Source organism: Neoarius graeffei, chromosome 25 (genome assembly GCF_027579695.1).
Source record: "Neoarius graeffei isolate fNeoGra1 chromosome 25, fNeoGra1.pri, whole genome shotgun sequence".
Lineage (NCBI taxonomy): Eukaryota > Metazoa > Chordata > Actinopteri > Siluriformes > Ariidae > Neoarius > Neoarius graeffei.
In genome coordinates this window covers 56299512-56322638 of record NC_083593.1, presented here as the reverse complement: position 1 = coordinate 56322638, position 23127 = coordinate 56299512, and the positions used below count along the sequence as shown (strand labels likewise).

At 43.0% G+C, this 23127-nt stretch overlaps 1 protein-coding gene across 1 annotated transcript in view; it reads left to right on the top strand.

The window, feature by feature from the left end:
* arl15b (ADP-ribosylation factor-like 15b) overlaps positions 1 to 23127 on the top strand; it is a 114725-nt gene that overhangs the window by 65869 nt on the left and 25729 nt on the right. Inside the window, exon 4 of the mRNA XM_060908850.1 lies at positions 6969 to 7177. Coding sequence (XP_060764833.1) covers positions 6969 to 7177 — 209 coding nt within the window. The remainder of the gene's footprint in view (positions 1 to 6968; positions 7178 to 23127) is intronic.

The window sequence follows — 23127 nt, the reverse complement described above, 5'->3', positions numbered from 1 at the left end:
CAATGTGATCTTCTGGATTTTTTTTCTCATTCTGTCTCATAGTTGAAGTGTACCTATGATGAAAATTACAGGCCTCTCTCATCTTTTTAAGTGGGAGAACTTGCACAGTTGGTGGCTGACTAAATACTTTTTTGCCCCACTGTAAGGGATCCCCGTAGATTTTCGATCTATCATAGACCTCAGTAATCTATAACAAAACAGTTTAACTTGCATGTTGAACTTTTAAGCTGAAATTTCAAATGTGTTTACGTTAATACTATTTAGGTCAGAAATCCTTGAAACACTGCTGAAATTGATCCTATAATCCTCTATCTAAAACATCAGAGACCCTGAAAATGCACCTGAGAGCATCGATTTTCAAAACATTTTCCGGGCAGGCATGCCCCCGCACCCCCCTAGTTTCACGTCGCGTCTTTGCTGCTTGCTTTTGCGCTGTTGGTGCTCGATTGTCTGTGTGTTATCATGCCAGAACTTACGGCTTTAATTTTCTGGGGAAAACACTGGATAAAATAAATATGCACTAGAACTTCCTGTATGTTGTTTGTATTTCTGTATGTTTCATTTAGGGTGCCAATAAATATGGAGGACATGACGTCTACCAAATTATAGAATTATTACAGGAGGCTACAGTTGAGCATAGGGCTGGGCAATGTGACTAAATTATATCCATCATGATAAATGATGTCACGATACATTTTTTGAAATATTATGGATATCCTTTTTTTTTTTTTTAAATGATGAAAAATTTACCAGAAGCAGCTGATTTGATTATGAACTAATCTTTAAATCTGTGAAATTGTTTTTGTTTCTATATTTTAAATAAAATTAAAATCCGGTTAAGATTTTCCACTGCTTTGTTTTGCTGGAAGTTTCTTCGTCCAACTAAATATTGTGAAGCTTAACGTGTATCTTAGTAACGTTCTTGAGAATTGTGATATGATATGGAAATATATCACCCACCCCTGGTTATGTGTCAGATTTTTTTTCGAGTTGCTTTGCTAATTTTGAGAAAGTCCCCATTCAAGCAGTGGGGTGTAGTTTTGATCAAGGCGTTGAGGAAGGAATAAACCTCAGCCGTGTGGTTGGTGAGAGCTTCTGCAAGCTTTACCCAAGATTATGCCCTCGGGCATTTAGACATCATGAACAGTTCTCAGCAGTTATTTTTAGATTTTCTGGAGCTTTAAACAAAATCTTAAACATAACAGAGCAATAAATGAGTTTCACAAAATTTGAGTTGAGAAGTGGTGAGATTTTTCACGACGGTGAGTCACAGGGTGAAGGATGTTGAAAGGACTTCCCTGGTTGCTGGTGAAAGCGATGACTCTCCGATCCCGTTGGCGCAGATGAATGGGATACAGGAATCCGACGAGCACTGAATGGTAAGATGAGAGCAGCCTCGGTGCAGTGACTGCAAAAACACGGTCACCTTTGAGCTTCAGCCAAAATCAGCAGATCTGAAGATCTCAGCGGTCCTCTGTCTGAGCAGATCAGCGATGTTGGGAGGCGCCAAGCCATAAACAAACAAACAGAAAAAAGAATCATGTGGTGATAAACATTCACCGAGATGTCCTTGCATGGATAAAAACATCCATGCAGAGACGGGCAGATAAACCGATCACGGCTAATCCAGAGCAAAAAAGGAAATAGTGGGAACTGTAGAGATCTTTTTTGGAACCTGGTCGAGTCAATGGAGGGTCTCAAGAGACCGACACAAAAATGAGTGCTCCAGTTCTTGGTATTCCACGTGAGCCAACACATTCAAAAAGACATGCCAACCTGGAGAGTCCTGTACCTTGATTGAGATGTTAAACTTCTTTAATTTAGAGGGAAAAACAAAAATTAAGATGGAGGAAAAGAAAAACAAACAAACAAAAAAACAAGGTCCAGACAGAAAACATCCAGTGGAAGGAATTGGTGGATTTTGGCGTTTTTCATTTTAGTGGATCAAACCATACGAGTTAAAGCAATGATTTCGAAAAAATACTTTTTTAAAAACCCTCTGTTCAGCAACTTTGGGAACTTTGATAACGTAAATTAAACGTTAACCATCACAGGTTCTGTAACATTCTCTGTCGTGGCTAATTACATACGTTTATGGAAATTATTAAACTGTACACAGATCAGAGTTGTTTGTTTAAATACAGATTTTCAGAGATTTAAAAAAAAATAAATTTACTCTCTGTGGTCTGATTAATGATGTGAAGACATGGTAAAAGTAAAAACCCTTCAATTATGAAAACAATGTTGAAAGATAAATGGACTGAGAAGTATGCGTTTATTCTCTCCAAATTCAAAACCACTGTCTCATGTGTTCGGAGTCTGAGAAGTGGTAACATGAAGCAGCAGTGAGAAACAAAACCACTTCATATCGTCTTATAAATAAACCATAAACGCCATCATTAATGGTTAAGCATTCAGTTGATGCTGTTTGTTGCTTATTCAGGTTTTCCGTACGTGAACCTTCATAAAATTTAATGACTTGATCTTTAAAGGAAACCTGATTCTTTGCACTGTACGTTCTCTAAGTGTTTCCGTTCGGTCTTGTGGAAAGTTAGTTATTGCTTGTTGGAAAATGAGTGTTTTGTGGAGCAGTGAGAAGAGAGAGGACTTTCCTAAATCTTCCTTCAGGCTGGTTTATTTATACTTGACATGTGACTTTACGTGTGTATACAGAAACCGCAGCAATACGACTGATGTTCACACACTCACCTGTTTATAAGCGGCATTCTCTAGATGGCTCATCAGCACCAAAATGTCCCAGTGGAGTTTGGAAATGTTTTTAGTGATTTCATGCATGGCGACATTTAAACAAGCTCTGTTTCTCTCCAAAATTCCTGCCGTCATCGTGATTGTCATGAGCTGCATCTCCAATTGAAACGTCAGAACTTGCATTCGAAAATATTTACGAACTGAGAAAATCCAGAACGCTGGTACGCATAACAGACCTTTCTGTAGGTTTGAAGGTGAAATGAGATGACATGAAACCTGGCCAGTGATGCTCAAGAACAGAATGGAGTAGTCCAAGACACGATGATGTGATTTGAGACACAATTTTAGTTTCTTTATTCAGTCGAGGACATAGTGTCCCATACTGCCCCCACTATTTATGCTGATCTTGTGGATGCGTCACATTAATATTTGAGGACGTACATGAGCTACGCTCCAAACAGCCACGAATACATGCGGCAGCCATCTTGCGTTGGCGTAATACAATAAAAATCAAATAAAGTTCTGCACAAATAAGTAACCTGTGATGAACAGATTTTGTCTTGATTTTTATTTATAGTTTAAGTTGAAAAGGAGCTTCAGTAAGCAGAGAAAGAAAATGAATCCTACCTTCTTATTGACTTTAGCAAAATGAGGTTTAATTTGGTACGTAGCTCTATTTAAACCTAATGCGCTTCATTGTGGTGTGATGAAACTCAATGCAGTACACAAGCTGGCTGAAGTACAACCTCGAATGATTTTAGTTTGCGTGCATGGACGAGGGTCTTTTCAGAACAGGAATACACAAGTTAGTGGAAACAATTCCACAAAAATTCCAGCTCTCACTCACCTCTCCTGCTATTAGTAATGGTGAACTCGTGGTTAAGGGTTAAACGTGAGAAAATGAAGACGTTCCCAGACTGATGTATTTTATCTGTGAGGACAAAACGGAATGTTGGGCAGTGACTTGATTTTATGTCGAAGGTACAAATATGGTGATGCATTTGAAAAGTTTAGGTTTCCAGGACTGGGCAGTATGTAGGAGCTGGTTCTTGTCTGGTGGTTTGGCAAATAAATGTGTGTGTGTGTGTGTGTATGTGTATATATATATATATATTAGTGCTGTCAAAAATGTCGCGTTATTAACACGTTAACTTGACTCAATTTTAACGGCGATAATTTTTTTTATCGCGAGATTAACGCTCTGTGGCATGATGTAGGTTTTTCATAAGCTTTTGAAACTGCCAGGAACTTGGAACAGAGACTTTGCTTAGAAAACCAATAGCAGCTAGACTGTAATGCCACGCCCCACACAGCCAGAGTCCTCTGCGCCCCCCCCCCAAGAACCAGCGCGGGCAGGGCGAGCAAGTAGAGATGGGATTTATGGCTCTTTGATGGGATCCGCATCTTTGTGATCCGTTCTTTGAAAAGAGCCGTTCAAAAGACTGGCTCATTTGGCTCTTTTTAAATATTCATTCAGTTTTAAGAAGACAGCGTCTAAAGAAGCCAGATCCCTCTGAACTGTAAACTCAATGCTATCCCAGAAATCCTTCCTGTAATATGCAAATTTGGCCGCCTCTGATTGGACAGCGCGACGCATCAACAGGCAGAAAGTGTAAAAGTACAAAATGTGTTAAGTGAGCTGAAACAGTAAAGATCAGATTCAATGCAATATTTATCAACGAACAACTTAAACTTAATATAATAGTGTACTTTATATTATAATCAAGCATGTCAAGCCTACCGTCACTGTGTAACCTATCTCTCTGATTAGAGTTGTAGACTAACTCAAACAGTAGATCATTTCGCTCATGGTTCTCTTGCTAGTCCCGCGCCGGTGCTCGGCTTAGGTTTCACTTTGCAGTGGCTGTCAAGACGTGTTATGCTTTGCAATTAAAAAAGCATTGGTACAAGGCAAGCCTATTCACTTTTTTATGCTGATAAGAGAATTACAATGGTTTTTTATTTGACAAAAATGTGTGATTAAATTGCAATTAATCGCGAGTTAACTATGACTGTCGCGACATTAATCGCGATTAAATATTTTAATCGCTTGACAGCACTTTATATATATATATATATATATATATATATATATATATATATATATATATATATATATATACACACACACACACACAGTAGACCCCCGCCTATTCGCGGTTCAGTATTTGCGAATTCACATATTCGCAGGATTTTATATAGAACATATCTCCTATACATTCGCGAAATCTCAGTGATTCGCGGTCATTTGCGGCGAACATATCGAACGTTTATGCACTGCTACATTCTCGGAGCCAAATGCTCGCTTGCTATTGGCTGAAGTTTGAATGGCGGGCTGCTGCTCATTGGCTGATACGAATGAGCGCATTGTACAGTACAGTCTCGCGGTTCCCGTAGTTCAGACTTGTTCACGTGTTGTGCGTTCTTGGTATTTTTGAATAATTTTTACGCCCTACAATGGCTCCTAAACGCTCTGCATCTTCTAAGGCTCCTGCCAAGGAACCTAAGCGGCAGAAGAAGGTAATGACGCTGTAGGAGAAGGTAGGACTTCTCGATATGCTAAAGGAAGGGAAGAGTTTTGTGGCAGTGGCTCGTCACTACGGCATCAAGTTTTATGGGGGGGGTTACAAGTATTCGCGATTTTGATTTTGGCTTATTCGCGGCCATGTTCGGTCCCTAACCCCCACAAATACTGAGGGCTTTGTGTGTGTGTGTGTGTGTGTGTGTGTGTGTATATATATATATATATATATATATATATATATATATATATATATATATATATAATATTTATTTATTTTTTTTCCACTCGTGCTTCGCTCGCTGTAGTACTTCAGTGCTGTGACGCACCGGATTCGGGTTCATCGTCCCGTTCTGAGCTTTTTGTGAGGTCGCGAGTTGGATCATGGGAAAGACTGACAGAATGCATCATACATCAACACGGCTTTACAAATTCCTCCAGCTTTCCACCAAACGCCTGTAAGAACTGGTTTAAATAAATCACGCCAGTGGGATCACGCTAACTGATCCCGTTCCTTCACTGCTCGCCACATTTAAGAAGTCTGAAAAAGAATACATAAATATAAATGAAGTAAAATGGGAGATAAATCTGTGGAGCGTGAGGATGACTAGCACGGGTCTGGAGATGTTTTCTGGAGCTGTCACTCCGTGTAAACGGAAAGAGCTGTAGTGAGTTTGTGATTAATATAGTTCATTATGTTCTGAGAGGTTGGAGGCGCTTCAGGCTTAGTTTATTCACAGTTTTGGGTTTGGGGCACACCCCCACCCCCACCCCCCCGGCAAGTCCTTCTAACCAAAGCCATGCTGCGTCTATGCGTCTTGGTGGCCGCATTTTTGTACCCCTCTGAAATTGCTCGGCGCAAGAGAAACCATATGTGCACTGTAAAAGCGGGCGCATTTGAACTGTGCTGTAGACTGGCCATCAGAAGAAATCATTTTAATACTCTCTCAGGGTCGACTTTAAAGAAAACACGCCGCAGCAGCGAGAGCCTCTTCCTCTGGACCCAGCTCCCCCGTACACAGGCCCCCGGAGCCGGAGCTGGCACGCCGGCTCGGAGTCATAAAAATACATAACGCAAGAGCCGGAGTGAACATTGGGAAAGAGAAGTTCAGTTCAACCCCCCACACCCGTCAATACTGTCCAGCTACATTAATACTAGAATTATGTCGAAAGTCTCTCTGCACTTTCCACCATCAGTCCGCTGCCAGAATGTTTTGTGCAACTTGTTAACGTTACACATGTTTTCAGGCTTTATTTTTATATACATAGGGATTAGATGCAGTTCTATTTTGAGTTAAGTTTTTTTTTTTTTTAAATAAATAAAACCAAAAGGCACCAGTGACCTCTGCTACTTCCTTCCAGGCTTTATTTTTCTTCATAACATCTCTATACACAGTTAATGAAAGGTCATATATGACAGGATAAGATAAAACTACAACTTTTGTTTTTGCATCGAACAGTAAACAGGAACTACTTGCATGTAGGAACTGAAGAAACCTCCACGATGCACACTATCGGGTTGGTCCGAGGAATCATTCGAGACGATCATTTTTGTATTCGTCACTTTACTGCATTGTAAACAATTGGACTGATCGTAAGAAATCATTGCTTGTAATATCATGGCAGATAAAGCAGAAAGATAAAGGTAAAGACGATGTTTCACAATGATGATTTCGTCTATAAGCGCTTCTCTATTAAACAGTGCATGGTGTGTCTGTGTGTTTTGTGCATTTCTCAGGAGCTGACTCCATTAAGAAGTACTGGAGCCGTTACTATCAGGGCTCTCAGGGCGTGGTGTTTGTGTTAGACAGCGCTTCATCTGACGAGGATCTGGAGGCGGCGCGTACAGAGCTGCACTCGGCCCTGCAGCACCCACAGCTCTGCACCCTGCCCTTCCTCATCCTCGCCAACCAGCAGGACAAACCGGCTGCACGCTCCATCCACGAGGTACCGTATGCTCACATAGCAGTGTGTGTGATATACAGGAAATAATGGACACTGGAGGTGTGACACGCGTTGCTTATACATACACAAAAGCTAGACGCTGTGGGTGTGACCTCACACACACTACTTATACACACACAAGGGCTACATACGGAGTGTGATGTCTCTCGTGCGCGCACACAGCTTTCAGGGTGTACATGCTATACAGGAAGTGATGGCCACTGGAGGTGCGATGCATTGCTTATATATACACACAAGCTAGACACTGTGTTAACGACATTACACACACTGCATACAACCCCGATTCCAAAAAAGTTGGGACAAAGTACAAATTGTAAATAAAAACGGAATGCAATGATGTGGAAGTTTCAAAATTCCATATTTTATTCAGAATAGACCATAGATGACATATCAAATGTTTAAACTGAGAAAATGTATCATTTAAAGAGAAAAATGAGGTGATTTTAAATTTCATGACAACAACACATCTCAAAGTTGGGACAAGGCCATGTTTACCACTGTGAGACATCCCCTTTTCTCTTTACAACAGTCTGTAAACGTCTGGGGACTGAGGAGACAAGTTGCTCAAGTTTAGGGATAGGAATGTTAACCCATTCTTGTCTAATGTAGGATTCTAGTTGCTCAACTGTCTTAGGTCTTTTTTGTCGTATCTTCCGTTTTATGATGCGCCAAATGTTTTCTATGGGTGAAAGATCTGGACTGCAGGCTGGCCAGTTCAGTACCCGGACCCTTCTTCTATGCAGCCATGATGCTGTAATTGATGCAGTATGTGGTTTGGCATTGTCATGTTGGAAAATGCAAGGTCTTCCCTGAAAGAGACGTCGTCTGGATGGGAGCATATGTTGCTCTAGAACCTGGATATACCTTTCAGCATTGATGGTGTCTTTCCAGATGTGTAAGCTGCCCATGCCACACACACTAATGCAACCCCATACCATCAGAGATGCAGGCTTCTGAACTGAGCGCTGATGATAACTTGGGTCGTCCTTCTCCTCTTGAGTCCGAATGACACGGCGTCCCTGATTTCCATAAAGAACTTCAAATTTTGATTCGTCTGACCACAGAACAGTTTTCCACTTTGCCACAGTCCATTTTAAATGAGCCTCGGCCCAGAGAAGACGTCTGCGCTTCTGGATCACGTTTAGATACGGCGGCTTCTTTGAACTATAGAGTTTTAGCTGGCAACGGCGGATGGCACGGTGAATTGTGTTCACAGATAATGTTCTCTGGAAATATTCCTGAGCCCATTTTGTGATTTCCAATACAGAAGCATGCCTGTATGTGATGCAGTGCCGTCTAAGGGCCCGAAGATCACGGGCACCCAGTATGGTTTTCCGGCCTTGACCCTTACGCACAGAGATTCTTCCAGATTCTCTGAATCTTTTGATGATATTATGCACTGTAGATGATGATATGTTCAAACTCTTTGCAATTTTACACTGTCGAACTCCTTTCTGATATTGCTCCACTATTTGTCGGTGCAGAATTAGGGGGATTGGTGATCCTCTTCCCATCTTTACTTCTGAGAGCCGCTGCCACTCCAAGATGCTCTTTTTATACCCAGTCATGTTAATGACCTATTGCCAGTTGACCTAATGAGTTGCAATTTGGTCCTCCAGCTGTTCCTTTTTTGTACCTTTAACTTTTCCAGCCTCTTATTGCCCCGTCCCAACTTTTTTGAGATGTGTTGCTGTCATGAAATTTCAAATGAGCCAATATTTGGCATGAAATTTCAAAATGTCTCACTTTCGACATTTGATATGTTGTCTATGTTCTATTGTGAATACAATATCAGTTTTTGAGATTTGTAAATTATTGCATTCCGTTTTTATTTACAGTTTGTACTTTGTCCCAATTTTTTTGGAATCAGGGTTGTACATACACAGATCTGTGGACAGAGAGATACAGCTGCACAGAACATCATGAGCTCAAATCCCAGCTCTTAAACACTTTACGTTTTGCCTTCTCCGGCTGCGGTGCTGTATGACTGCCGAACCTGCGCTCTGATCCTGCTGAAGAACAAGCCAGGAAGTTAAATTTACTCTGCTGTTCTTGTGCGATGCCCGCCTTTCTTTCTTAATCTGCGTATTTTGTACAGAAATGTTTAGAAGTGGATTCTGAAGTCATTGGTGTCATCCAGCCCTGTGCCTCCATCTTTAAAGAATCAACTTGTTTGTAAACACTGACCAGTCTCTCAGCACCAGGGAATTCCTCGCCATCCCTCCATCTATGAGTCTCTCAGCTTCTTTCGCTATTTCACATCATAATAAAAACAACAAAGCATTGTCTGGGACAAATTACAGCTTGAGCTAGATTATCAAGTTTTCTTATTCTGTGCCATGAGTTTGTCTTCGTATCCCTGTATTCAAGTCGCAGCTGTCTTAATAAACGTCAGGTTTGATCACGGATCTAAAACGCACGCGATGACGCTCGGAACAAATTTTAAAATTGTGTCTTGGTACGAATCAACAGTTGGAATGTGTGGTATTTTTCCTCCTGTTGCAGTTTTTAATATAACAGCCTCCTTTTTGGGATTACTCCGATCCCGTGTGTTTGTTTCTGTTTGAACCATAGCGGAGTTGAACAGCAGAAAGTTGCAGTGTTGAACTGTAAGTATGTACACATGCTTTCTCTCACTCTCTCTCTCTCTCTCTCTCTCTCACACACACACACACACAGGCACATCTGTTTTCTGTGGTGGTGGTGAAATTGGCCTGCGGGCTGCAGGATACGAGCCAATACACCGAGTGCTAATTAACTAGCCATGAAGTGATCCTGAGTGAGCAGTAAATATCAGGCTTTGGAGAATAACACATCCCAGTTCACTCATGGATGTCAGACTGAGGCGCTCGCAGTTGGCTGCCCCTTTTCATGCTCCCTACTGTAGACACGGATGCCCTTTTTTCTTTTTAAACAAAGGGTTGAAATGAATGCCATCGTTTTAATTTACAACAGGCTGCAGTACAGCATTATTCGGTATTGTGCAATGTTTGAGTTCAGTAAACAAAGTCAGTGGGACTCGAGGCCACAGAGGAAATGCTTCAAGTCACTGGGAATGACGGGCATATGGGCTGCACCTCCTTCACTGTGATTGATGGACATAGAGGCCACACCTCCTTTGACTGGACTGACCAGTACAGAGGCCACACCTCCTTTACTGGAACTAATGGGTCCTGAAACCACACCACCTTTAACTGGATTGACAGGTGCAGAGGCCACACCTCCTTCACTGGGAATACAATTTTCAGACTGTTTTTCACAGAAGCCGCCACTCTTTTCTTGTAGCTGTAGGGTACAGAGGCCACACCTCCTTTACTGGAACTAATGGGTCCTGAAACCACACCACCTTTAACTGGATTGACAGGTGCAGAGGCCACACCACCTTCACTGGGAATACACTTTTCAGACTGTTTTTTTACAGAAGCCACTCCTCTTTTCTTGGAGCTGTAGGGTACAGAGGCCACACCTCCTTTACTGGAACTAATGGGTCCTGAAACCACACCTCCTTTAACTGGATTGACAGGTGCAGAGGCCACACCTCCTTCACTGGGAATACACTTTTCAGACTGTTTTTTACAGAAGCCACTCTTTTCTTGGAGCTGTAGGGTACAGAGGCCACACCTCCTTTACTGGAACTAATGGGTCCTGAAACCACACCTCCTTTAACTGGACTGACAGGTGCAGAGGCCACACCACCTTCACTGGGAATACAATTTTCAGACTGTTTTTTACAGAAGCCACTCTTTTCTTGGAGCTGTAGGGTACAGAGGCCACACCTCCTTTACTGGAACTAATGGGTCCTGAAACCACACCTCCTTTAACTGGATTGACAGGTGCAGAGGCCACACCACCTTCACTGGGAATACACTTTTCAGACTGTTTTTTTACAGAAGCCACTCCTCTTTTCTTGGAGCTGTAGGGTACAGAGGCCACACCTCCTTCACTGGAACTAATGGGTCCTGAAACCACACCTCCTTTAACTGGACTGACAGGTGTAGAGGCCACACCACCTTCACTGGGAATACAATTTTCAGACTGTTTTTCACAGAAGCCGCCACTCTTTTCTTGGAGCTGTAGGGTACAGAGGCCACACCTCCTTCACTGGAACTAATGGGTCCTGAAACCACACCTCATTTAACTGGATTGACAGGTGCAGAGGCCACACCTCCTTCACTGGGAATACAATTTTCAGACTGTTTTTCACAGAAGCCACCACGCTTTTCTTGGAGCTGTAGGGTACAGAGGCCACACCTCCTTCACTGGAACTAATGGGTCCTGAAACCGCACCTCCTTTAACTAGACTGATGTGCAGAGGCCACACCTCCTTCACTGGGAATTACAGACACTGAAGCCATGCATCCTTTTTCGGACTGTCTTTCACAGAGGCCACGCCTCTTTTCTTTGCACTGTAGTGCACAGAGGCCACACCTCATTCACTGGAACTAATAGATACCAAGACCACACTTGGTCTAATGGGCACAAAGGCCACACCTCCTTCACTAGGAATGATGGGCACTAAAACCATGCTTCCTTAACTTGGACTGACTTTCTTCGGACTGAAGGTGGCAGAGGCCACACCACCTTCACTGGAACAAATGGATACCAAGATCATACCTTTACTTGAACTGATGGGCACAGAAGCCACACCTCTTTTACAGCAACAAACCTGTGGAATGGGCGCTCCAGCTTTATTTGGAATCCTGGGTACTGAGGAAACACCTCTTTTTCTGGCTGTCTGTCACAAAGGCAATCCCATCTTTCCTCAGACTGACTGGCACACAGGTTATGCCACCTTTATTGGGATTGACTCATACTGAGACCATTCCTCCATCACGAGGATACATGAGCAGAAAGGCCATAACTTTGGTGGACTGACGTTCAGAGGCCATGCTGCCTTTATTTGGATTGATTGTCACATAGGCCCAGCCTCCTTCACTGCAATAGATGGGCACAGATGCCACTCCTCCTTTAGTGAGACTGATGGCTAATAAGGACACACCACCTTCACAGCCACTAACGGGCACAAAGGCCACACCACCTTTAATTGGACGGACTTCATCGGTTTTCCTTGCACTGACGGGCACAAAGGGTACACCTTCACTGGTACTGATGGGCACAAGCCACGTCTCCTTTTCTGCGACCGATGGCTACTGAGGTCACATGCCCTTTACTGTGCTTGACGTAAATAAGCTGCGCCCCTTCATTGGGACTAATGGGCACAGAGGCCATGCCTTGATTGCTGGGATTGACCGGCACAGAGGCCACATCAACGCCTTCATGTAAAGGCATGAAGTTGCATTTGTTTTATCTCCTATTGTTTTCAACTTTTTTTTTTTTGGATTCTGAGTATTGAGAGATTCATCACCTTTTTAAAAAATTCCTTAATTATTCCACCATAAGTTTAGCATGTTCAGTTGAAAACCTAGCAGTCACAGTTTGATTGACGGGTCTCTGTGCCATTGGTTTGAATTTACTATGGCTGAATGTTGCCTACTTGAAACAGGCATCAGGAAAAAAAGAAAACCACTTGCTGTTTTAGCAGATTTGTGGAACATATTCCTGAAATACAATCTCCCTCAATTTTTTCCTCCCCACTGGAGACCGTTCCAACCCCAACTTGTGCAAATATTTCATGTTTGCGATTCTTTCTCAGCAGGGAGTAGTGCAGTATCAGATGGAGAGATCTCACACATTGCATGGCCACATCAAGAAATTGCTTGGGGTTGTGGTCAGCCAGCCAGCACTACTCGATACTTAAAGATGGTAGATAGTGATGGATCGCGTGTCTAGCCCTGAGGGACCATCTGATATACTGGTTTGATTCCGGCGTGCGATTTTAGCACGAGTTTGGCCTGAGACAGACCTCCAGGACCACAGTTTCTGGACTGGACTCTTTTGTTTGCCTTTATTTTGACGAGCGAACCTAAAGTTAGGATGTGCAAGTCGCATGAGGACAGAAAAGGGAGAGCTGTCGGACCTCTGCTTTCCATATCGGAGTCCATGTGGAAAAGGAAACGCATAGTTTTCAGTGCATGAAAACAATCATGCATTGTTGCATGATAAGGGGTGTTCACACGGCAACCTTTACTCCGCTGTAGCACCGGGGCCGCCCCGGTAGAGCGTTCACACGGTACAAAGTTATACCGGTGTCGCCCCTGAAAGCTGCTTAAACCGGTGCAAATCTAACCCTGCTCGGGAGGTGGTTTAAGAAATTTACTCCGGAGTAAATGCTAGTTTGCGGGGCAGCACCGATATAAAATGGGACGTCTGAACGCTACAGGGGTAGACTCGCTACGCGTGAGGAGAGTTGATTACATACGGGCACTGCATAATTTGCATCCTGGTATTTTGTGCTTCCAAAATGGCGAATATCAACAACAGAACCGTGTGTCTTCCAGTGTTGCCAGATTGTGTGGTTTTAAGTGCATTTTGGTGGATTTGAACATATTTTGGGCTGGAAAACGTCAGCAGTATCTGGCAACACTGGTGTCTTTATCCACATTGTTTTCCCGGAGCTTGGTGATGCCATGACAACCGGGAAAAGGAAGTACATTTTCACGCATGCGCATGTTTCATTTCCGCATTATTACTATCGTATAGCACGGTCGCAAAAACTGCCGTGTGACCGCAAGTGGGTCTGCACCGGTGCTAACACGCTTCTCTCTAGTAAGCAGGTTTGTGACGTGTGAACGCTCCACAAAATTTACACCGGTGTAAGATGTATCGCAACAAAATACATCGGTGCAGCATCGATGCAAATATGTACCGTGTGAACAGCCCTATAGACCCCTTCGCATGTTTGTAAACAAACCGACCGTTGCCAGGATGCGCGCGCAGCCTGGACCCAGAAACAATGGCGCTGCCCATAGACCGGCATTATGAGCTGTCAGATTATGCCAAACAGTTGTCGTTACAAGATCGAGAATGCTACATAAATAAGTTAACTCTAACAAGTGGACATCGCCTACCGGATCCGCATTTAATTAAAGAGTGGACGGACGATGTTAGTAAGTTCCCTGGTATACAATGGCCAGATATATACTCGTACCTTATTGACAAGACTTCAGTGTACACCCACGACAAACTTCGTGCCTACAAGTCTTTAGACGCATATGATTATGTTATGTGCGGGCATGTACAACTTGATTAACAATGGGACATTCATATTCATTTTGTTTTAATCAAATTATGCCAGTGATGTGATGGCAATGTGGCTTTAGCTACAACAGCAAATACCAACACTAAACAGCAATTTGCAGGAGGTGATGGCATGAAAGGAATGATAGTGTAAAGAGTGCAGCTAAGAGAAATCAGAGCTGCGTAAAAAGCGAGAGGCAGAGAGCGGAAATGAAACTGAACGGGACGGGAGCTAGGTTAGAGCAGTCAACGCAAGTTGGCATTTAGAATGAGGGCACACAATTTTACCTTTCTATCCTTGCTTTAAAATTGTGATTTTCGGCATACACAAATAATGATGGCGCAAAATCTGGACTGCTTGAGTCAAGCGAGACCTCTCCTACAAACAAAACTGCATGCAAAGCTAAGTTAGCATGCTAACAATATTCATTACATTGTGTAACTATGACCAGCTAATCAGACAAACGTTACCAAAGTATTTTGCTACATCAATAAACGAAGACTAGAAAGAATAAAAAAGAAAGATTTAATAAATAGCCTGATCTTACCTGTGATGAAGTGGGCGCTGCAAACCCGCGCGTTTTTGATGGTGCTTTCATCCCAGTCTACACGTTTGATGGCTTGTAGCCATAGACGTCGGTGATTTTTTTTGGAATGGGTGAGATCCTGCTGGAATTCTGAACATTTTAACCCCATCACTGCTACGATTCTGACACCCGACAACACAACAACTAGGCATTTCTGAGTCTTTTTTGGGTCCAGGCTGCGCGCGCAATTTCCGCTTTCGTTTGAATGACGTTTACTGCGAAGGGGTCTATAGTTTCCGTTGGGGTACAAAATACAGTATTTGTTAGAATCGCATAGATATGAAGAAATCTGTATAAAGAAGTGTAACTTTTGTATTTACTTAATGTATTGCTAATTTGGATAGACATGGGCCAATTCTTTCCCACTTGTCATCATCTCATCTCATCATCTCTAGCCGCTTTATCCTTCTACAGGGTCGCAGGCAAGCTGGATCCTATCCCAGCTGACTACGGGCGAAAGGCGGGGTTCACCCTGGACAAGTCGCCAGGTCATCACAGGGCTGACACATAGACACAGACAACCATTCACACTCACATTCACACCTGCGGTCAATTTAGAGTCACCAGTTAACCTAACCTGCATGTCTTTGGACTGTGGGGGAAACCGGAGCGCCCGGAGGAAACCCACGCGGACACGGGGAGAACATGCAAACTCCACACAGAAAGGCCCTCGCCGGCCCCGGGGCTCGAACCCAGACCTTCTTGCTGTGAGGCGACAGCGCTAACCACTACACCACCGTGCCGCCCCTACTTGTCATCAATTTTTATTTATTTTTAATTTACTTGACCAGATTGGACCAACTTACTTTGATCCAAAATTTATTGGACCACCACTCAGGACCATTTACTGTACTAGCTAATCTCTAGGGTCAGTATTTCTGACTAAAGATCATATTAAGGTCTAGGGAATGGAATTGAGTGACATTATGGTACTATCTCTACTGAACCACACAGATTAGATTTTTAAAAATATGTGTAGCTGATTTGGATGGGATTTCACATTAGCAGACCTGACGTGAACAACGGTGTTTCAGTCTGTGGTGGTGAAGCAGGAGCTCAGTTTGTGGACAGTTCTGTTTCCTGGTCATCTCTGTCCTCTGATATGGTCACAATCTGTAGGTGGTGACTGACAGAATAAGGCAAGTACAACTAACGGAAATGAGAGAAGGTGGTTTGGGCACCTTACAAGGATGCCGTCTGGTTGGTTCCTGGTGAAGATTTATGAGGGACATGCTACTGGATGGAAAACTGTATCTTGCAGCTGACTTGGGAATGTCTGGGCATCCCCTGGGAAGTGCTGGGATCTGGGCTGGAGACGTCTGGATGGAAAGTCCGGAAGCGGAAGGAAAATGAACGGAAATACCAGCAGCATTGGCAGGAATGCATCTTCTAGCAAGTCTAGTTCTTTTTTTTTTTTTCTTATAATTTCCCTAAAACATGAAGGAAACGATTAATGGGACAATGCGGACATTTTACTATAAACTTTTATTTGGGTCTCTTCATCTGCTAGTTACAATGATGATTCCCCAGAAAACATTCAAACACTCATGATTGAGAGAGTTTGCTAACAAGAATCTCGGCTGGACGCACGGACAGCACCAAAACACAGCAACGTAAAAATCGACGGAGGCATAAAAATGCATTTACTGTTTCAGTATCAATAAATAATAATAATAAAGAAAAACAAAGTGCATAAAGATTACTTTCTTGTAGCCATGGGGGGGGGGATGTCTGCTGAATTGTTCTGATATCAGGAATCTTCTTTTAGGGTTATCTTTTTGTGTAGCAGTCTTCAGTCTTGTGAATTTTTTTTTTTTTTTTGCTTTGAAAGGAAATGGCCTTTTAGGAAATGTTCCTAGGAAATGAGCCAGCCCCTTTGTCCTGAAACCTTGCCCTGGCCTTCTGTTTGTCTCGACACTAAGTTGTCTCTGATGCCAGTCGGCACATTCAGTCTGGACGCTCAGTATGTAAGACGTGTGTGTGTGTGCGCGGTCATTTGACTGCGAGTCTGGCTGGCTGCTGAAGCTCAGTATGGACAGGCTGAATTTACATGATCATCTTTTATTGCTGTCTGGAGGTCAGGAGAGGACAAGAGAATAGAAAAAGACCAGAGACAGTGATTCTTTTATTCAGAGAGGTCCTGGCATTGGACCAACCTTTTTCGCCTGTACAGCAAAGACAGAAATCTTATGCGTTACGTTTTATTTATACCGTAGGAATGTTGAATTCTTGAATCTGATTGGTCAGAAGGTGCTGATTTGACGTACTCTTTCGAATACGTTATCGTTTGTGTAGTAACAGTTCATTCGCATGGACTTGATGTAAACAAGTTAAAAAGTGTGTCGTTCATACACTACCGTTCAAAAGTTTGGGGTCACTTTGAAATGTCCTTATTTTTGAAAGAAAAGCACTGTTCTTTTCAGTGAAGATCACTTTAAACTAATCAGAAATCCACTCTATACGTTGCTAATGTGGTAAATGACTATTCTAGCTGCAAATGTCTGGTTTTTGGTGCAATATCTCCATAGGTGTATAGAGGCCCATTTCCAGCAACTCTCACTCCAGTGTTCTAAGGTGGGGTTTTTTCACATAGACCGTATCAGCAGATCATCAGATTAACGTTTTTAAAAAAAATTAGCGTGCACACAGCAACGCCAATACACGATTCGCGTGCACACAGCAACGCCAATACACAGATACGTTAATCACATGACTAATTCGGCACGTAAGTTGAAATGTGTCAGTGCGGCTCATCGCTTCCACCTCAGCGGCTGCGCTCCAAATCACTCCGCCCTGAACAGCGAGTGCCCTCTGGAGGGTGCGCACTCTGGCCCTGCGCAGCTCACAGAGCGCGCGAGTGTAGTGCACGAGCAGTGATTCGGGACTGAGCCGCTGTGCGCAAGTCACTTACCACTTGCAAGTGGAAGGGTGGCAAGCCTAAAGACCATCATAACTACACAATGGGCAGTATTTGCATCAGTATTTGCAGTATTTTCATACTTTTATACTCTTTAATGAAAGGTGATACAAGGCGGAAGTCCGCGCCGTTTTTCAGCAGTCGCGTCACATGACCAACGCCAGCGAATCAGGAAGGTGGATGTCACAGTGCCGTTGTCCAATGACGACGCCAGCTAGAGCTCAGCACAGCGTATCCGCGTATTCTCAATGTTTACACAGCACCGGACCAGACACGATCTGGATTGAATACGTGGACCCTGGCGGATTCCCGTTTCCCAGCGTTTTAATGTAAACGGACAGTGCATCCGTGAAGAAAACGAGACAGATACGGTCTAATGTAAACTTGGCCTAATGGTACAATGTGTTTGCTCATTGCCTCAGAAGGCTAATGGATGATTAGAAAACCCTTGTACAATCATGTTAGCACAGCTGAAAACAGTTGAGCTCTTTAGAGAAGCTATAAAACTGACCTTCCTTTGAGCAGATTGAGTTTCTGGAGCATCACATTTGTGGGGTCGATTAAATGCTCAAAATGGCCAGAAAAATGTCTCGACTATATTTTCTATTCATTTTACAACTTATGGTGGTAAATAAAAGTGTGACTTTTCATGGAAAACACTAAATTGTCTGGGTGACCCCAAACTTTTGAACGGTAGTGTATGGGGAGGTTTTGCATAAGAACTGGAGACTTCTTGTAGAAGGAGTCTCCAGTGGCAGTGCCTTGGAACAGTCAGTAAGTCTTTGGCTCCATTGTTTTAACGGTTTGTGGTTTCTTATTAACTTCAAGAAAGAGGGGGGAAAAAGAGAGGCTGATGAGGGAATGACAGTTTGCAGTTGCTATCATGAAAGTGAAAACAGGAACGAACTTCATTCACAGATGGTCCATCATTATACGTAACTCAAAAAGAATTTGTTTATCCTTCAGGGTCGAAGATGACCATGACTTTGGGTCCAGAGGTGACTGAGGCCGGTCCAGGCTTTGAAGGTATGCCCACATGTTGGGCATGTGTGGGTAGGTGCTGTAGTGGGGGTGGTGATGGTTCAAGCCTTCCACACAGCTCATTTCTTCTGGGCCTCGGCGATGCGTTTCATCTCTGCTGCCCGTGCATGAGCTTTGCTCGCCATGCTGGACGATCCTGACCAAGCGACTCCCAGGAGTTGAGATTGATTTCTTTCTAGGGTTTTGAGGGATACTTGGAGATTGTCCTTGAAGCGTTTTCTTCTGCCCCCTCAGATGGGCGCTTGCCTTGGCACAGCTCTCCATAGAACAGCTGTTCGGGCAGTTCGTCTCATTGGGTGTTTTAATTGCTGTGTTATAAGAGGAATAACACATTTATCTCTGCTCTATCACACAAGACCAATGTTGATCATTTTCCTCTAACAGCATGACATTTGAGATGCATACATTTCTTACGTTTATCAGGTAAAGGGTTTAAATAAGAGCGTTGTTTATTTTCCCATTGGAAAAGATGAACCTTCTGAGCCCGGGAAGACATTATCTTGAAGCAGAAGAAGCTCCACTGTTGAAATATGCCGGCTTTTCATCCCCTCAAGCATGGCTTATCCAAAGCAGGAATGATGGCGTGGAACTGGATTTATTCTCCGTCTGCCGTCACACTCGGCTGATTAGCCGTGGTGTTTTACAAGAATAACGATGTTACGCTGCTAGAACATTGGCAGCACAGAACTTGGGATCTTTTGAAGCAGAGCTTGAGAAATGTCTTCGTCTTCTGCATGCTTGAACATGCTGCCTTGCAAATGATTCGACTGATTAAATGCCGCAGATACCTGAGCAGAACGGAAAACGTCATGTTTATCGTCACTGGAAGGTTGAAGACATGGAGTTTGCTGGAAAAGGTGCTGATCAGTCAGAAGGTGTTGATTAATTTTCTCTGACAGTCGTGCAGGGTTGTGTTAATGCGATTGTTGTAAGATGTTATCGTTTCTATGGTAACAGCTTATTCACAGGGACTTGTAGGACGAGCATTTATAGTCATTGACGCAGTGATGTTTTCTGTAAGGAGATGTTTAACATTTATGGAATGAGTCTTCAGTGTCGGTGCTTCGTAACAACCCGAGGTAAAGCTGGACTGTAACTTTAGGTTTTCTGACGTCTTCAGGACAAAAGATTTTAATCCTTTCGTCAGAAGCTCCGTTTTAAGCATCAGGAGAGAAATGAGAGAGCCTAGTGAGGGATCGACATTCGGCAACATTTATATGTAAATATTAGGGCTGTAACGATACACCCAACTCACGATTCGATTCGTATCGCGATTTTTGACCCACGATTCGATACGCCCACGATTTTTTTTTAAAATGTTTTTTTAAAGTAGTAAATTTGACTTAACATTTACTTACTTACATTAACTATTTAATAACAAATAATTCAGACCACTGCAGAGAATGAGTAATATGTATGCAAAAATGAACAAATGTATATCCAAAGATTGTTTTATTTCTCAAAATAATACTGTTGAGCCGGAAGCTCTGTTTTTTTCGGTTCTGAAAGTCATTTTTCCAAATTGTGTAAATCCGTTAAGATTTTTTTTGGGGGGGGGTGGCTCTTTCACTGTCTCACTCTCATAGGGCCAATGATTTTCTGTGATCGCGGAAAACAGATGGAAATTACGGAATTTTTATGGTGAAACATTGCTCGCGTGTCAAAATGTAACTGCTGCAGAAGGCTTCCGCCCAAGCAGACATGCCTTCAGTGTTGCCAGATATTGCTAACGTTTTCCACCCCAAAATATGTTCAAAACCAGCCAAAAAGCACCTAAACCCACCCAATCTGGCAACACTGCATGCCTTTCCGGTCAAGTGATTGTGATTGGCTTGTGGCACACCTAGCCAGCCAATGAGCTGCTTGTTTACAGATTCGCTCCCCGCGTCGCAACCAGAATGGCGACCGCTTAAAAGAAATGAATGCTCTGCCAGTGGCGAGTGTGGACGTTGCGTGACTCGCAGAAGATCGTCGCAGGTCGGCGAAAAAACGACTTACTAATAGATATAAAAAATAAAAATAATTTAAGTAAGTTTAAAATGTAATTTAAATAAAAAGTAAAGTATTCATAAATTGAAGTTTGGAAGTGCCTCTGTTTTTGGGCTGAGAAGTTTGAAAGGGTGTACCGTGATTCTGCCTTCTTGTATCGCGATACAGATCGTGGCTCTGCGTATCGCGATTTCGATTTCGATACGCATATCGTTACAGCCCTAGTAAATATAAAAGGACAAAAAGTATGACCCATCATTCTTTAATTAATGAAAATGGTACGGTAATCGTTGGTAAATTGCTGTGGCGTAAAAGGAATAAAACGCTTGCTCTTTATCTGAAGAGAATCCGCTTCATGGTCGTTAATGTAACTCATTCACTTTACCCTGTCGTTGATTATTTTCCTATGACGGCACAACAGAGGTGTTTTATTCCGTACATACAAGCTCAGATCCCTTGTGCCGATTTACTCTGCATACCGTTTTGGTCTAAGAAAGACATTTAATTTAGAATGGCTCGTCCACGTTCGCTTGGTAAAGTGATACTGAGCTCGTCCATAAGGATTGTTGTGAAAGCATTTCAGCAGTGGTTCCTCTCGCTCACTGCTGGTCACTGTCTTTTAGAGCTGGTGTGAAGACATGAGCATGTGTGAACAATGTGGGATATTAGGAATGCCTCACCAGGGAATGATTACATTAAAAGTGAATAAACTTCACTCATTGTGGGCCTCAACAACCACATGAAAAATGACTTCTAATGGCTTCTCTCTGAGAAAGGATCAGTCCAGCATGTGCGCGCTCCAAGGGACGGCTTTAATTTCCAAAAGGCCCACTGAGAGTTGCGCTTTGTCTATTAATGTTCATGATGGGACTGCAAATGTGTTTTTTGTAGTGTCGCATCAGTGAAAAGAATTACTGTCCATAAACAAGCTTCCAAATAAGAAAAGAAAGGACTCCCTGACTCGGGATGGACAGAGTGATGGAAGGGTAGGGAGGATAGTTAGATAGATGGATAATGGAGAGGTTGGATGGATAGATCTAATCTATAGAGTAAGCTATGCTAGTTTCCTAGCTGACACTAGCTAGGACTGGTAAGAGTATTATGGTTACAGTATGTTTTTGTGCTTTGGCCTGTGATCTATTTTTTTGGTCTGACTATCCAACTTGTAAGTTCTGGACACTGTCTATATTTTACTTTATAAACCCTTGCAAATCCTGGATTGATAATCTTTAAATGTATTTAGCGTGACTTTTACATAAAGCTTTATTAGGGCAGGAGTGTGATTAAAGAGTGTGTGTGAGAGATGGAGCAGACGGAGATGCTGATTAGCCGCCGTGTGAATTCAGTCCGAGTCTCCTCCTTCATCTTCAGCGCTGGTGGTCAGACTGCACTCTGACGACCCAAACAACAGACTCGTTTGTTGTTTTCCCCTGGGGGCTCGGAATCCGCTCAGCCGACATTGGCATGGTTTCCTGCTCTGGGTGCCAAGGCCAGTGACTGATCAGCAGGATACACACACACACACACACACACACACACACACGTATTCACTCTCCACTGTCTGGGTGTCTGTCTGGCTCTGCAGCCTTTCCTCCATCTCTCATGACATTTGCTGTGGAGAAAAAAAAAAGATCAATGCTGCCTCTTTTCTTTTCACGCTCACTCTCTCTCAGGTTTCTTTAAATGTACAAAATAACTGCTCTGGGTTATTTCTTGTTTCATTTGGAAACTTCAAAGTGGAGGTTGCTTCACTGCGCTGCTGTGTCGTTTCAACCACATGTTGACATGCCACACCAGCAGCGACACCATTTACAGTGTTGTGTTAACCTTCACGCGTTCTGCATACTGTAGGACCTCCACATCAACATCGGAGTACACGAATATGATTCATCACTCAACTCAATACATCAGAAGTCTTGTTTTTTGGAAATAAAAATGTCAGATGAGCCAGTCAGTATCTGGAGCGATGGACCGTTGCATAAGTGTTGCATACTCCCTCAAAGTCCTGCCCCTTTCCCCCCTTTTTACACACAATCTTTTGCGCTGGTGTTTTTTTTTGGGTCTCGATTGAACGATTTGTGACACAACTTCCTTGCTTTAGCTAGCTTTAGTCAAGTGTATATAGTTAAGTACCGTATTTATCCTAATAAACGCGCCCGGGCGCGATACAAAACATGAAGGGGGAGCGTCAATTTCGACCCTTAAATGACAAAAATCGAACATGACAAAATCATCGGAATTTAAAACATTTATTTTGAAAC